This window comes from Heterocephalus glaber, unplaced genomic scaffold (genome assembly GCF_053883595.1).
Source record: "Heterocephalus glaber isolate CG9 unplaced genomic scaffold, H.glaber_assembly_v1.0 deba00001577, whole genome shotgun sequence".
In the NCBI taxonomy this organism is placed as follows: Eukaryota; Metazoa; Chordata; class Mammalia; order Rodentia; family Bathyergidae; genus Heterocephalus; species Heterocephalus glaber.
In genome coordinates this window covers 31,681,060-31,698,053 of record NW_028258358.1, presented here as the reverse complement: position 1 = coordinate 31,698,053, position 16,994 = coordinate 31,681,060, and the positions used below count along the sequence as shown (strand labels likewise).

General features: G+C 35.9%; 1 protein-coding gene across 1 annotated transcript in view; it reads right to left on the bottom strand.

Annotated features, from left to right (window-relative positions):
- Positions 1-984: 984 nt before the first annotated feature.
- The window catches only part of Rap2a (RAP2A, member of RAS oncogene family), a 42,898-nt gene continuing 26,888 nt past the window's right edge, over positions 985-16,994 (bottom strand). The window contains exon 2 of the mRNA XM_004870851.4: positions 985-4,773. Coding sequence (XP_004870908.1) covers positions 4,536-4,773 — 238 coding nt within the window. The 3' untranslated portion in view covers positions 985-4,535. The remainder of the gene's footprint in view (positions 4,774-16,994) is intronic.

Below are 16,994 nucleotides of genomic sequence, written 5' to 3'. Positions count from 1 at the left end.
CTAAGTTCAAATCAGAATAGGTTTAAAATTTTATTCTTTGATTGGTCTGGATATTGTATACTATACAGTACACTTCAAACAAGATTAAGAAGCAAATCAGCAGGTTAATTACTAAAATAGAGGCATATTTTCCTTTAAGAATTTGAGATTCAGCCTACAGTGCCTCTGTTATATTCATTCAAATTATTTTATATTCTAAAACAATGAAGCTTCTGAACTGGTGGAATGTTGCCAGCGGGTTTCAACAGAGTTTGAAGGCAACATAACCAAAAGGCACAGTTGAAACTGGCTTCAGGAATGAAAGGGCGCCTTATCAGAGCAGCTGAGCTGTATACAATTAACAGCATCTGTCAACATTCACAGGGCCCATATAGAACAAGCAGGCCCTACAGCCCCACATAGCAGCAACTTTCAGCATCTGGCCCCTTCAGATCCACATGAGCTGAAGACAGAAAGACAGCCTCCAGCCATCACTGGAAGGACACTGAAATATTTTAGTGATGCTGGCAAAATGATAGAGCAACTGCTACTTAATGCTAATTATCAAGAACAATTCTGTTAATCTTAGCATTGGGCTTCAAATTAATTAGCTATCATAAAAATATAAAATATCATTTATAAAGGTAAGTTTGTATTTATAATGGCTGATTTAAAATTTTTTCTCATTTTATTTCTTTTTCTGAAACGGGGTCTTACTATGTACTCCAGACTGCTCTTGAACTTACTATGGAGCCCAAGGTGGACCTGAATTCCAGATCCTTCTGCCTCGGCCTCCTGAGTGATTACAGGGTTTCATCACCATGCTCAGCTTACTTTCACTTTTTAAAAGGTGTGGAAATGATCTACTAATATCTTTTATTTGATGAATTATTAATTTAAGTTGGCTTAAATATTTCTGTTTGAAGAGTACTAAGTTCATCATGTGATGATTTTATATTGATAAATTTTACTCACAGGAGTACATAAAACAAACAAAATCCAGAGTTTCATTAAATAAATTTATTTGTTAAAATAATTTAACTCCAAATACAACTGTTGAATTTGCATTGAGTTATAACTACAATTCATGTTTTAATTGAAATGTCAAGGTTTAACAACTGACAGTTATAAAACAAAAAATGGTTGTTCAATTTTAAATGGTCAGTTGTATTAGAGCTCAACAACTAACTGTGAACTATAATCTCTGGGAAACCCCAAATCAATAGTGATAAGTCTGTTTTCAAAACCTACTGCAGTCATTCTTGAAACCCTGATCAAGATTTAATAGATGCACGATGACAGTTAAAAAAAAAAAAAGAAGAAGAAAAAGAAACAAAAAGACCCCCATAGTCTTTAACATTTGATTAGCTAAAGAGACAATTAAAGCTTAACCAGTGCTAACACAGGACTACTGACAGGAACAAAAAAACTAAAAAACAAAACCCAACAGAGAGAAACAAAACGCTCAGTTCACACAGACACTGACAACATTCATATGGGGAAAATCCACCCTTGAAAGCAAATGCCAGACATCCTTAGGCAACATTTCTTTATATAGAAAAGCAAGTATCAGTAGTTTTACCACAGAAAAATGATGGCAACTGTAGCAGAGTCAAAGGTTCAGTCCTAATTCTACAAACCAAAGGACAAAAATCATCAAAGCACCTTTCAACAGTTTAAGGAAAGATTTTATATAATACTTCTGATCAGATGCTGGCTTGTTTTGTGTAAGTTGAATAAAATGAAAGGCATCAGTTACCATCACTATCACAGCTTAAAGGAACCCAAAAGTCGCAACAGTAAGAGAAAAAAAATTTTAAGAAAAAATGCTGCCTTTATATAAAAGTAAAAAACAAAAGAAAAGAAAAACCTGACCACAACAGCTAAAGAAATAGTGGGTCTTTGGATCAAACCATAATATTTTTAAGGCATGTTAGAAAAACTTTCACTTATCTAGATGCTAGTCTGATCAGGGCATAATGTAAGCAGTGACCCAGGTCACCAACTTTCCTCTGTAGCCACTATGATTTCATGTGCCAACAAGTGTAACCGTCCTGCTCTTGAGCTTTTTATTCCCATCTCGGCAAGCATATTCATTCTCGCTGATTTGGATTCTCGGCGATTTGGATTTGTGCCAACGACGGCAGAGGCAGGAGGCCTCCGTTTCTGGGAAGTTTTGATGTCTTGTCACTACACACATAGGGCTGCGTGCAAACACTCATCAGGCGGCCAATCAGTTCTTAGCAACATCTTCACAGTAAAAGCCCACCTTACTGTCTGACAAACATTTCTAGTCAAAACTCCAAATTTGATAATCTTTTCCACCTCATTTTGCCAGACCTTTCACATTATTTCACCTATTTTTCATGTCTGCATAGCAATCCATGATCTAAAACTGTGGAGTCTGTAGGGCTGTTTCTAATACACAACATTAGTTGTCACAAATTGGTATTAAGGAATTCTAAAACACAGAATCATTATTAGAAGTTAAAAGCTTCAAAACTCAACCAATTTACTAACAAATATTTCTGTTTCAGTAGATAAATCATACTTCTTGAATCTTTGATTATTCTGTTTGGGTCAAATCAACTTTTACATGGTGAAATTTGCCTGAAGAAAATTGGTTAAAACTTTTTTGTCCTATAAACAAGGTGCTTTGTAATCGAAGATTATAAAAAAATTTATACTGAAGAATGTAAATATTCACAATTCAAAGATTCTCTAACAAACATTGTCTAGTTTTATTCACATTTTTGCTTCAGTTTTCTCATCTATGAAAAATACTATCAACCCTTTTTTCTACCTTTAAAGCCTGATGCCAGTTACTAAACACTTGGGGGTTACCGATGACTTCCAGGATGTAGAAAAGATCCTTAAATAATTTCAAAGAAAAAAATGTTTTTGATACACTATATTCTGCAGTATAGATTCTCAGTATAGGCAATTATCTCTGACTTGTGCCAAATTCTTAGGAACGATAAACACACATGCACACACAGACACACACTCTTCTCTCAGTTACACATGTAAGACCAGAGGTTACTTGCACAAGACTGTGGAACCAAGAAAATTTGGGCGCTAAGTATATCATAAGCTCAGTGATATTGCAGTTCTGAAGGCCAAATTTCTCTCCAGAGAGTGGGCTCAAGATCAACGCTTCAGGATTTCTAACTCTGAAGTGAGGTGAAAACCTTTCCACATTTGATTGTAAAACTTTTGAATAGGTTTTTCCTGTGCCATTACTCATGCAAATGATAAATACTTCACGGCTATCAAAACCAAAAATGTCAGAGCTTGAGCACCTTTTCAAAACAAAATATTCACTCCAGCTTTATTTGCCACTTCAGTAATCAGGGCAGAATTGTTATAAGAAAACCTTTATATAATTCTCCAGGAAAATTAAAGATAAAAGGCTTTTTGTCCCTCACCTTCCACACTATAATTTATGTTCTACTTTTAAGCCCAAATTATTTCACATGGTTATTCAATTGTTTAAATGCCTGCAGTAAAGCTCTGCTACAGCAAACTGGATTTCCAAAGCAGGTTAGCCAAGGGTCACATCACACCATAGCCCTTAAAGGCGAGAAGGAATTTGCTGCTTTAACGAACATAAAAATGCCAGATATTTGTACTGTCCTGTGAGGTTTCTGCAAACGGGAACATGTGGCTGCAACATGGCTTCATTTTCCTTACATGATGGTACTAGTTAAGCTACTAGAATGCTTCTTATTAGTAAGGCTAGGCAATCTCTCCATCTCAGTTGCTTCCTTCTTGTTCAGGAAATAAAGACCATCCCTGCTTGGTTAACAGAGGGTGGGTTTGGGATTTTAATTCTGGTCAAACCCTTGTGAGAGCCTCCATTTTCTGTGGCAAAGCAGGTGACTTAACAAATTCCAAAGCCAGACTGTATTTTCACACAACTTTGTTCTGACTTTTGCTCTATCAGGATTGATGTGTGAGTTAGTACTAGGTCACAAATTAGGATAACATCTACAATTAAGCATCAATTTTGAAAAACAGACACGTGTCAGCTGTGCAGACTCTCCCTGCAATGCTGTTGGCAGGCCAGCTGTTATGTTACTTGACGGAATACACTGCTTAGGAGCTCTCTCCCAATTCCTGAAATTCAGTACTCTTGTAGGAAAATATTCTCCTTTAGTTATGTTTTTTGTAAAGAAGACAAAATATTTAACTGTGAGTGGTCAGAGGAATTCTGGTTTCTCCCTCCTGATTCAGTTGAATTTATACAATAGTTGCTTCTGTCAACTCAGCGACAATGCCATCATCGCTTTCAAATGAGATCACCCTGTAGATCGATGGGCTATGCCTTCAAGTTGCAGATGCATAAAGGAGGCTGAGGACAATGGTGAAAACTGTAGTTACTGAACCCACATGTACTCAAAGACATCAGCTGACAATCACTGCTCATTTCTGAATAAGGGCTGCAGTGCACTGTAGTTGCACAATACACATCCTGCCAACTCTGCAATGTGGTAGGCGAAGTCTCTCGCCTGTGATACCGGGCAAGTCCTGTACAGGACGGCCAGATTTGGATGCTATTGTATGTTACAGGCAGAACAGCACGGATCATCTTTGTCAGGCTGAGCAGCATAGTTCATCTGCCTCACAATTTCTGCAAAGAGTTCGTCCACCATTGTTTTACTCTTAGCAGAAGTCTCCATAAAGGGACAGCCCCACTCTTCGGCAAGGGCTCGGCCTTCATTGGAGGATACTTCTCTCTCACTCTCCAGGTCCACTTTGTTCCCAACCAAGATGACTGGCACTTTCTCATACCTATGAAAGACAAAACAAAACACATATATTGTAGCACTTAGTTCAAAGTTAAATAGGTAAAACGTATTTTCTCTTTTTCACTATATTCCACTACGTATGTCTCTTTAGTTCCATGAAAAATTATTTGCACCACTTGAATTGATACCTACCTAAGGTTGTTTCAAAACTACTCTCAGAATGGATCACAAATGTCATTTTTAAAAATATTTTTAATTATATACTCCAACATATAATTACATTAACATGCAATTAACATGGTCTTACCGGCTTGAACCACTGGTGGGATATTCATGACTATCCCATTGGGTGGCTTGTACCACTAAATGGGACTGTCCCATGCTGCCCCATGAGACAGTCATACAGGTACCACCAGGGGTTCAGAGCCACTGGCAGCCAGACATGCAAATTACAGCCATTAACATGAACATATTAAAATAAATTTACCTTTCCAGATATACTAGGAAATCTCAGACTAACTCCTCTTAGATTAAATTTTCTTGTTCTAAGAGAAGCTTTCAAAAAATTTCACAGCTGATCATGTATAACTTGCTCTACTGAGTAAATGTAATTGTCAACATTTTACAAACATCCAAACCAGTGTTGTTAAAATAGTTCCTAAATAAGAAAAAATACCTCCTAGAAATCAGGATGGAAACCATCAAGTACAACTACATCCTAATTCCTTTATAAAACTGTTAGATTAGCCAGTTGAAAGAAATAATTACGGTACTTTTCATTCTGAAATTGATTAAACATTTCCATCATTGGGTTTATTTAATGTTACCTGTCTTTTCTTTCTTAAATGGACTAGGGGTTTTGTTAACCATGTTTGGAAAATGCTAAATTGATAAAGCTATGAGTGTGATAAGAAAAGAACAAAGAAAAAGACATAAATCATTTTGCTACTGAAGGGTGATTCTCTCTTCATAGAATGGTTGTTCCCTGTAACACAGGAAATAACAAATTTCATGGTGTGAAAATACCTGGTGCTTGCTTGCATATTTACTTACTATGCTTGACCATAGAAATATAGTTATTTACTTTTACTTAAAAATCATTTCAAAAGTTTTTGTCCTCTTTGTAATTTTAGTACAAATCATGTGTGTGTTCCTATAAGTAGACTGTATCTCTGATTTACAGAGGAAGTGAACAGCAAAACTGCACACAAATGATAACAAGTCCAACAGGACACAGCTAGTCAGAAGAGGAAACACCATATAGTCAAGACTTGACTGAGGCAGGATTCCCAGACTTTTTATTACGCAGGAAGCTGAGCAGTAAGTAGTAATCATTTGCTACAATACCTGCACAATTCCATCATCCTGCCAAGATGATTCTCTCTACCCACCCTAACCTGTAAAGCCAATCATATTGCCAAGAGTTTCACTTTTGGTGGTAGTAGGGCACTAGACCCAATTAAGAATGGCCTCAACGAGAGGGCATACTCTAGGCAGTGTGCCATTTAGCAATTTGAAATGCAATTTAAAATGAGTGGGAATAACAACATCAAGGGTAAATCTACAGTTTGGATATTATCATTTTGCAGGAAATGGATTTAGACAACTGTATTTGTATCAAAGGATGTTGTATGAATTTCCAACTGTAACTTATGATCCCTAGGACACAAGGACTTTTCACTTTTTTTGCACTCTTACATATAAACAGTTAGGTGTGCCCAGGGCTGTCCTGTGGGAGAACAAACCCAGTGAAAATGAAGCTGTACCAGAGGACACCACTATCGGCTCTCTTGATTTGTGTACGGAGAAGCCTGGCAGAGAGCAGCCACTGCCAGCCATGTCAGGATGAGGTGAGTTTCTACTGCCTCTCTTGTAAAGATGCAACTGAATTGCCTCTCCCTTATGAAAAGAGATACATCAGTATGCTTTAAAATGCTTTGCTTGTCACTAAAGTAACTTATAAACAAGTCAAATTTATCACTTGAAGTTAGGTTAAAAATTAATTTTGATCCTTGTTAGTAATACTTAATAAAAAGGAAAGTTATATCACTTTTATTAGCTATGAGATATTTTAAGAAATATATTTGAGTTTAAATATAATATTTTATCATGGTTTATACTTGAATATGTGGATTTTTCTGAACTTGCAAACATATGAAATTGTTAATGGTTCTATGATATACTGTTTAAATCAAGAGTTTGAATAAATTTTACCCAACAGTCTGATTCTCCAAAGGGCAACCAGAACATTGTAAACACAGGCCTATGTGTAATAGCATTTAATAACTGGTAATAACATTTAATAATGTAGATGAAAATTCAGTATCAGAGAACCTGTCCATCTTTGAGTTGTCAGAAATCTTTTCTAAAATCAAGACGCTAAAGAAATACAGATTAATATCACAGAAGATTTAAAAAACTAGATAAGATCTTTTAGAAAAAAATGTACATTTCAAACTACTAGATGGTAATAAATTTTGTCTTTCTGTTAACATTAAAGTTTGGGACAGTAGAAAATATTTCAAAGTAGGATTCAGAGGCTTTGCTTCCAATCTTGTTGATGAAAGACTGCAAATCATTTCCTCTGCATCTCTGTATTTCATTTCTTTGTCAGTACAAAAGAAATGAGAATGTCTGTTCCAATTTAACACACAAAGTTGCACCAAAGGTCAAGTCAGATAATTATGAAAAAACAAGTACTAGATAAATGCAAAGTGGTATTTCTTTCCCTTCCTCCAGCCCACTGATGTGAAAGCACAGCTTGAGAAACAAAGTGTTAGGAACCAGACATTAGTCAGGGAAGGGAAGGTGCCCCTGAGGAAGCACAAACCAAGTCAGAAAACTGAGCTACAGGGGTGGAAACAAGCAAAGCAGGCAAGTCAAAAGCAGCACCAAAGCAACTTGACACTGGCAATCCCTTCTCTGGCCCATGCCGAGCATCATGGTAGTGAGGAAGAAGAAAAGCAGGAAAGCTTTCTCGTAACACTGAGGAATTAAGAAAGGAAACACTGGTACTTGCTGGAGAGAGCATCTCCAACGGTTCTGGGTTGGGATGACAGGACAGGGTCCTGTAAGTAGAGTATGACTGAGAGGAACTTGGCTCCTCCTTAAGAAAGACAGGTGAGGAAGATAAGGGCAAGATGCAAAACCGTCTCAGAACTGTCTCTAGCTAGTTCAGTGACTTAAGATGAGCTCCATCTCTAACATGCCTCACATGAACAGTGCCACTGTTTCTTGGTGTCTAAAATGAAGTAGACTAGTTTCCAAAATGCCCTTAAACTCTGAAGTTAGAAATCACAATAGACATGGTGAGTCACATCCATCTTTTACCGGGTTGGGATCGGCCCTCTGAGAACAACATCCATCAAACTGATCTTCAAAAGCAATATGGAAGCGCATGGCAGCAGCGAAGCCAAAAGGGATGAGGAAACCTCATGAGATCGTGTGGAACCAAGAACCAAGCAGCAGACTGTCAATTCTACCAGCAGAGTGGCTTTTGCTACATGCTGTATTCACTAACAGGACTCAAAGATGCACTCAGGACCTAAGCAGCTCTATTTTATAGCAGTCTTGTTCAAACACTAATATTTGGGATGTTTCTAACTATGTGAATACTGAAGGCTACTCTGAGAACTTCAATTGAAGCATATACTTAAACATCCATATTTGCTTGGATCCTACTGTTCGCTAGATACTACTTCCTCACTGACCAATCATAAAGGACGAAACAAAGATCTTTGCACTCACAATGATTACAGTTTAGTAGAGCACACAGATACCAATGATAAACATATAAGTAAATTATAGGTTTAGTCTGGGGATGTAGCTCAGTGGTAGAGTGCCTGTCAAGCATGCACAAGGCCCTGGGTTCCATGCCCAGCACTGCCCGCCCCCCAAAAAAAGGTTTACCAGAAGGCAAAAGAAAAAAAATGTAGGTCAGAGAGACCAGTATGGGGGCACAGGTACCATATTGAGTAAGATGATCACAGGCCTCACTGGGAAAGTTTGTCGAGGTACCAGGAAAAGCACAGCAAATGGGAGACAGGCTGGACAGTGTGGAATGAGAGCCAGTGGGAGTGTGACTGGTGGTTCAAGGACACTCACAAGACCTGTGGAATCCATCTGTGGAACTCAGCACATCTCCTGTAGCATTCCGTGTTGCTAAGAAATTTGTTCATTTGAAGCTAAATACAACTGAGGCAGTGGGGTGTCAAAAGTGGCCTCTGGAAACAAAGTGAATTGATGGCAGGGCCCACTCTACTATTTGGGAAGACGAGGTGGCTCGTTAGCAGGTGATGGGAGCTACTTTCATTTCATGTTCTATTCTCATGGTTTTATGTGTTGTCTTTGTTTCTCCTCTTCTCCACACATTTCATTTGGGAAGGAAGATGAAAATCCAAAGTTCCCAAAGGACTCAATTTAAGTATGACTGTTAACCTCATCATGTGTCATCTTACACATCAGCAAGCATCTCACCAACCACAGTGTATCATTTAACTGCATGGCCACAGCCAGAGTAGCTGATGCAGCTCACAGCATTATGTTTATAGTCTGCGGACAAACACTTGTTTTATTGACATGAATTTCCATACTGTTTATTGTATTCACGAGCATGATTACATATGTATGAATAAAGAAGTCTAGCTCTTTTAAGCAGCTGTGCATCATGGGTTGTGAATGAAACATCACTTAGCTGTAGAATGTTGATGGGCTTCTCAGTGAGCAGCTTTGTAAATATCAGTAGCTCAAAAACATTTGATGTATTCATCGATGACTTTGTTTTCTCCTTTCTCATAACTGTACTGATGTGCGTGTATGGAAGTGTGTGTATTTTATTCTGGTGGTGTGTAAACATGGCTGGTCATCAAAATAACTTGAGGATTAAAGAAAATACTGATTCTCTGGCCCTACTCCAACACTACTGAATCTGAATCTGAAGTCTGATTCTGAGCTTCAGAGAGTTTAGGAATCACTGGCCTCCTCTACAACCTTGTGACCTTAAAGAATATTTTCTGTGTATTATTTATAGTTTTAAATTGTGGCAGTTCAGAATCAATTCCTCCTCGTTTGTTCACCAATGATGAATTATAGTCAGATATCACTTCTGTTATTCCCTTTAACATCTACTTTTGAGGTGTTGTATTATAGCTTATTAAAAGGAGGCCATACTTCATGGGAATTTTATCATGCTGTTATATTCTTGGTCATAAGCAGGTTGAAATACAATTCTTTTTGAATTCAGAAACAAGAATCAGAAGATTTTTCTAAGTCCCCTGGCTCAACTTTCCACCCAGTGTTAAAATCTCATCTACTAAGAAAATCTCAAGGCAAAATGTCAGAACACCTGATGGTTCAATCACTTCCATAGCAACCTTGCCAAATGGCTTTTCAGATTATATCTGAACATCTTTCATGATGTGAACTCATAGCTAAAGGCAACCTGCTCTGTCCTTTCCATCAGTTCTGTTAAATGCTAGTATTAAAACTCAGTTAAAGAGGGCAGCCTTGTATGAGGGGCTGTGATCTGTAACACCCTCGCCCCTTCTCACAGGTACTAGTTCTTTTGCCTGTTAGCATCTTTTCTTTTCACCCAAATGAAAACAGGTTTCTTACTCCCTCTCCTGCTCAGATAAAACAAGGCATCATGATAAAAAAAAAAAAAATCCTAGCAATAGTTAAAAAAGAGAAGAGAAAAATGGAAAACACCTTTAATTTCACCTCTATGAGAATAATCCTTGTAATTGTTTTGGTGTATATCCTTCCAGACTATCTTCCTATACATATCTACATGAACAAATAAAAAATTTTATTAAAGGAGATTATTATACCAATTATATTTAGTAGTCTCAATTTTTACTTAGTATTATGAAACATTCCATTCCAATAAATAACATTTTATTCTAATGGTGAAATAGTATTTTATTTTATGGAATCCACACAATAACTGAATACTATAATTTAATTACTTTTTTCCTATTAGTGAGAAACAGCAATCTGATGAAGTGTGATCTGTGTCTCAAATGATACATAAAATTGTGTGTGTCTGTGTATATGCATACAGTTTCAGTGGATATTCAGTTTCAGTGGACACCCAGAGATTTACACTACAAGTTTTAAGAATGCTTGTTGCCTACCTTCAAATTAATATTTTTAATTTTCCAAAAAATGTCCTAGGGACTGGAAATACAGCTCAGTGGTAAACTCCTTGCCTAGCATGCCCAGGGTTCAATGCCTAGAACCACAAAACAACAACAACTCCATCTCCAATCAAATGTCACTGGAGCTCTGAAGAAGAGGACTGTTTTCGGCTAGAACTTGAGGAGTCCTTCCACACTTTGCTAACATGAAACATCAGTACTTCTTGTAGGGATGGAAAACATGAGCTAAGTAAACTAAATAAGGCTATTCTCTTCTTTTGAACTGACAAGTTCTGGAGTGATTAAATATTTCATTTTAACATGGCTGTTTTCATAATTTAGCTTGAATATAGAAACCACAGTCCTTTGCTTTGAGTTTCTCTTGGTTTCAGAATGCATACTCAAGATGAACTGAGAGAAATTTATAAATGTAAAAACTGTGTAAATAGAGGAGTGGTACCAAGATAATCAAAATTATCAGGCATACTATGCCAGTGTAAATAAAAATAATCTGGTTTCATAGAAATCATGAGTTAATATTTTATCAGATTAGATTCTTAATAGTTTGATTCTGATGGACCAACTGATGATGGAAATCCAACTCACATGCATTTTAAATGCTGTATAAAAAGCCTCTTGAGGATTGCTGGTGTGATCAAGATGGTATGAGCCAACAGAAGTCTTTTATTCCCTGATGGTTAAGAATAAAAAGTCAGAACAAAATACAGAAAGCTAGTATCAAAGAAATATGTTTTTCTGACTAACCGAACTGGGAAAACAGATCTAAACAAATGGGGGACTTTGCCAGTTTTCCTTTTTCTTTTTTTCTACTCATTTTGTCTGGGAGAAGATCCCAAGTGAGGACTGTGTAGTTGTGCAGAAAGCTAAAATTCTGTACTTCTGACCAGAGGACTGAGGAAATGGGCCTGTGGTCTGAGGAGTGTGAGTGGGATCTAAGAGAGGACAGGACTGGAGAAAAGGGTTTCTTAATTCTATGTATGAATGAGAATAACCTAATATGATCTTCATATGAGTGGGAAAGACCCAAAGGAGTATAATAAAGGATTTGAGATCTGAACCACAAGTTAAACCCTTGCTTGGGTTTCAGACTAGCCCTGAGTAGTGTGTGTACAAAACAACATAGTGAAGGTTTTAAAAACTGAACTGATACGGGAACCAGCTCCTGAAGGAGAGCTGGAGTTTGCATTTTGAGCTCAAGTGGGCTGGTTATCGACTGAAAGAAAAAGCAAGAAAGAACCAAAAATCAAACAAATAAAATTCTCCAGGAAGTTGTAAAAGGACTGAGTCTGAGCAATATACATCTAATGCAATCTAAAATTACAAGATAAAGAACCAAGAAAACATGACTAATTCTCAAGGGTAAAGGTAATCAATAGATGTGATATGACACAGATGCTGAAATTATCAGATCTTAAAGAAGCCATTATAGTTTGAGCACCCCTACTCTGAAACTTCTGAACAACACTGGAGTATTTTGGATTTCAGATTTTCAGATTAGGAATGCTTAACCAGTAAAGTGTATTCAAATATCCTCAAATCCAAAGAACTCTGAAATCCCAAATACTTCTGGTTCTGGCATTTTAGATTAGAAGTACTCAACTGGAATACTTCTGTTCCATGAGATAAAGGTAAACACTCTTGAAATGAACAGAAAAGTAAGATGTTCTCAGAAAAAAGGAGCTAAATGGAAATTTTAAAAGTGAAAATTATAATCTTTGAAATAAAGCATTCATTGGATGCAAAGAACAGTGATGATAGAAGAGCCAGTGAACATAAAGATAGATGAGTATAAATTATCCAATCTGAAAATACAAAGATTGAAAAAATACATTCCTGAGTAGAACTTCAGGAATACAAAAACAATATAAGAAAGTTCAACATGCATGCCACTGGACTTGAGAAGAGAAAATGGACTGGTTCAGAAAAGATGAAAGAAATAATGGTTGACTTCTCATACATGGTGAAAATGACAATTTTACAAATTTTAGAAGTTTAGCAAAAGCAAACCATGTCAAAGCATAGCATAATCAACTTAAAACCAAAGATGAAGACAAAAGGTTGGAAGCAGTCAAAGACAATGAATGTATTGCACATACAGGAAAATAAACAAAATGACCAACGATTTCTCATCAGAAACCACAGATGTCAGAAGACGTGGAAGAAGAGCTTTAAAATACTAAAAGAATAAATACTAAAATACTAAATACCAAAATACTAAAGGAATAAATTAAAACCCCATCAACATAGAATTATCCTTCAGAACTGAAGGTAAAGTAAGAACATTCTCAGATAAAAGAAAGCTAGGAGAATTTGTCACTAGCAAACTTGTTGCAAAAGAAATGTTCAAGAAAGTTTTTTCACCTAAAGTGGTATCAGAGGGAAACTAGAATTTCAGGAATAAGGAAAGAACAACACAAATGGTAAGTATCTGGGTAAGTATGATATTATTTTTCGCCTCTTCATTTCTTTAAAATACTTATAAATGTTCAAAGCAAAAATTGTAACAGTCCATTTTGGGAGTTTTGATGCAGACAGATACAACACACATGAAACTCTGGGGGTGGGGATTTAGCTCAGTGGTTCCGCCGCCAGCCCCGCAAACTCAAGGTCCCAAGTTAGATCCCTGGTACCAAAAAAGAAAAAAAAAGAGAACTCTGGCAAAGAGATCCACATGTTTGTAAGCTCTTTACACTTTAGGTGCTAAAATATAAATTCTAGGGAGACTGTGATAAGACTACTAATACCTAAAACCACCACTGAAAATAATACAAAGCCGATAAATTAAAATGAAATACTAACATTCAAATCATAAAAAAGGGGTGGGCAGCAAAAAGTGAAGAATAGAAAAAAAGCAAAAGGGGTAAAACAGAAAACAATAAAAGGTAGACCTAACTGAAGCCTTTTAACATTACATACAGGGAACTAAACATATGGGTTAAAAAGAGATTTTCCTATCAGGTTAAAAGGAAAACCCAAATACATAAGCATCTACAAAAAATTCACTTTAAATATATAAATCAATATGTTAGATTACAAAAATGTAAACACAAACCAAAAGAAAGCTACAGTGGCCTATCCACGGTAATATCTGACAAGGTAAGACTTCTTATGAGGAATATTAGCAGAGGATAAAAGGGACATTATATGATAAAGAGCCAACTCAACAAGAAGACACAACAGTCCCAAAAGCACATGTACTTAACAATTAATCTACTAAACACAGTATACACAAATGGACAGAAATGAAAAAATAGCTAGATAAATCTAAACCTCTAATTATATTTGAAGATGTCAAACATATTTCTCAGTAAGCCACAGAACCAGTAGACAGAAAATCAAGGTTATAGGACACCTAAACAACACTCTCTGTCAACTTTACCTAACTAACATTTATAGAACCTTCACCCCACAACACCACATTCTTCTCAAGTACACCTGGAACGCTCACTAAGAAGGACCATGTTTCGGGCTATAATAAAAACACTGTAACAAATATAAAAGAACTGAAAGGATATAAAATATTCTAAAGCCATAATAGAATTGAACTAGAAATGAATAATAGAAATATATCTGGAAAATTTCCAAACACATGGAAACTGAACCATATAGCAGTATTTCTAAATAATCCACAGCTCAAAGACACTGCAAGGAAAATTATAAAACATTTAATTGAATTAAAACACAACATATCAAAATTTGTAGGATGCAGCTAAAACAACTCATGGAGGGAAATTTATAGCATTAAACATTTATATTTGAAAAGATCTCAAATTAATGATCTGTGCTTCTACCTTAAGAAACTAGAAAAAGATCAAAAGAAATCCAAACTAAGCAGAAGGAAGAAGTCATAAAGAGCAAAAAGCAAAGAAATCAAAAGCAGAAAATATAAAAATCAATGAAATTAAAATACTAGTTCTGAGAAGACCAATAAAATTGATAAACTCGTCAAACTAACCAAGAAAAAAAATACCACAAATTACCAATATTAAAATGAAAGAGTGAAATCACTAAAGACTGTAAAGACATTAAAATGAATGTGTCCCTGAAATAAAAACTTAGAAGAAATGAATCAATCCCTTAAGCAATTATTTCTACCATCCATACTTCCCTCATCTAGGGCTGATAACACCATTCACTGTTGACCCTGTCACATCTAAACCCCTCTGTTCAGCTTCTCCAGCCAGACTTGCTCCTCACAGCTAATCCAACTTTACCTCCCACAGCTTTCTATAAAGGGTCTTCTGTATCAGATTCTGTGCCTTATTCACGGTAATTTTCTAGCTACTGTAGTCCCCCTACCAATCAAATTCCAACTTCCACTCAGGATGTAGGTTGTATTGTATCTCTTTAAAATCTTCCTGTACTCTTATATAATTGGTTCATTCTTCTGAACTCTTATTTACATTTTGTATTACTAAGAATCTGGTCTTCATAGGTTTTCATTAACTAACTTCTCTGAGTATCTACAAGCCAGTCTGTGAGGCACTGGGGATACAAGACAAACAAGGTCCTTAGAGTTTACATTCAAGTGAGAGGAAACACAGTAAACACACAATACAATAAAAACACTGTGGTAGTCGTTACCTAGAAAACAATTTTAACCACGATAAACATATAGTAATGTGGGTAGGCCAATATTACATAGGTTGAGCAAAAAAGGCTTCCAAAAGAGACCTAAGCAGAGGCTTGAAGTTTGAGAGTTCAGTTAGCCATGGAGAAAAAACTAGGGATGGAACACTTTACAAAGGAGAAAAACCTGATGCACTGACAGTCAATAGGAAAGTGGTAGGGACAGTCAAGAAACAAAGGAAACAAGCACAGTTACGGCATGAAGAGGAAGAAGGAAAAAACTGGAAACAAAGCTTTTGTTAATAAGGAGGGGAAGAGGGGTTGAAGGGAGGGGAGGGGATTGGAGGAAAAAGAGGAATCAAGATAGATCATGTACAGCTATAAATTCCCTATGATGAATATGATCATTGTATCTAAAATGTATCAATAAAATTAATTGAAAAAAAAGATGAAATACAGTCATATGTCCCTTAATGATGGGACTATGTTCACAGAAATGTCACTGGGAGATTTCATCATTTTGTAAACATCATAGTGTGTACATAACTTAAATACATAGTATAGCCTACTACACACTTATGCTATGTAGTGTATTCTGTCAATTAATGGTCCATGCTTGACCAAAACAGTGTTTTGGGGTGCAGACTGTACATTTTGAAGGCAGTACAAAGATGTGATGATGGATTTATTGAAGGAGACAAAGTAGGTAGCGGTTTTCACAAAAAGGAATAAAAAATGGCTTCTAAGTAATTTCCAATTTTCCAAATATAGCTTTATCTCATGACTAAAAATGTTAGGCCTCAAGGGGGACTACTATATGCCTCCTATTACTTGTTCTTCTTTTTTTTTTTTGGTACCGGGGATCAAACTCGTGACCTTGTGCTTGCAAGGCAGGCGCTAGAACCACTGAGCTAAATCCCTAGCCCCTATTACTTGTTCTTTCTAATGTATTTGTACAGTGATCATGTTTAAAAATATCTGTTATCCAAATTACTATTTCTTATAAAAGTTTAGTATATCATGATGTTAATAAACACTAATCGTTTTAGTTTAAAATTTATAAAATAATTGTTGTTTTATCAAAGTGGCTACTTCCTTTATTATAATCTATAAAAGTAATATTTCATATATGCTAGTCAGGGTAACTCACTTCATGCTTGCCTTACTATTATTTCTGGATTTCCACCTATATTTTGTTGAGTATCTGGATGTCTTTAAAGATGTTGTTTTCAGGTAAAAACATTTTCCTATGCAAGATAAAAATCATTTGACATTTAAATGTTGTCTTGTTGAAGATCTTTTCACATATTCTTAAATTTCTACTAATAGAGAATTTTATCCTTCAACTTTAGCAAACATTTGGTCATTTCCTTTATTTTTTAAAAGTAAGTATTAATTGTTCAACACTATAAAATTATCTTTTAAAAGCTCTTTCAGAATTATTATTTTAATCAAGTCCTTAAAAGTCCTAAAAATAAACTGATCAACAAGAGCTTCTAATCTTATTTTAAATTAATTTTATTGGTACATTTTAGGT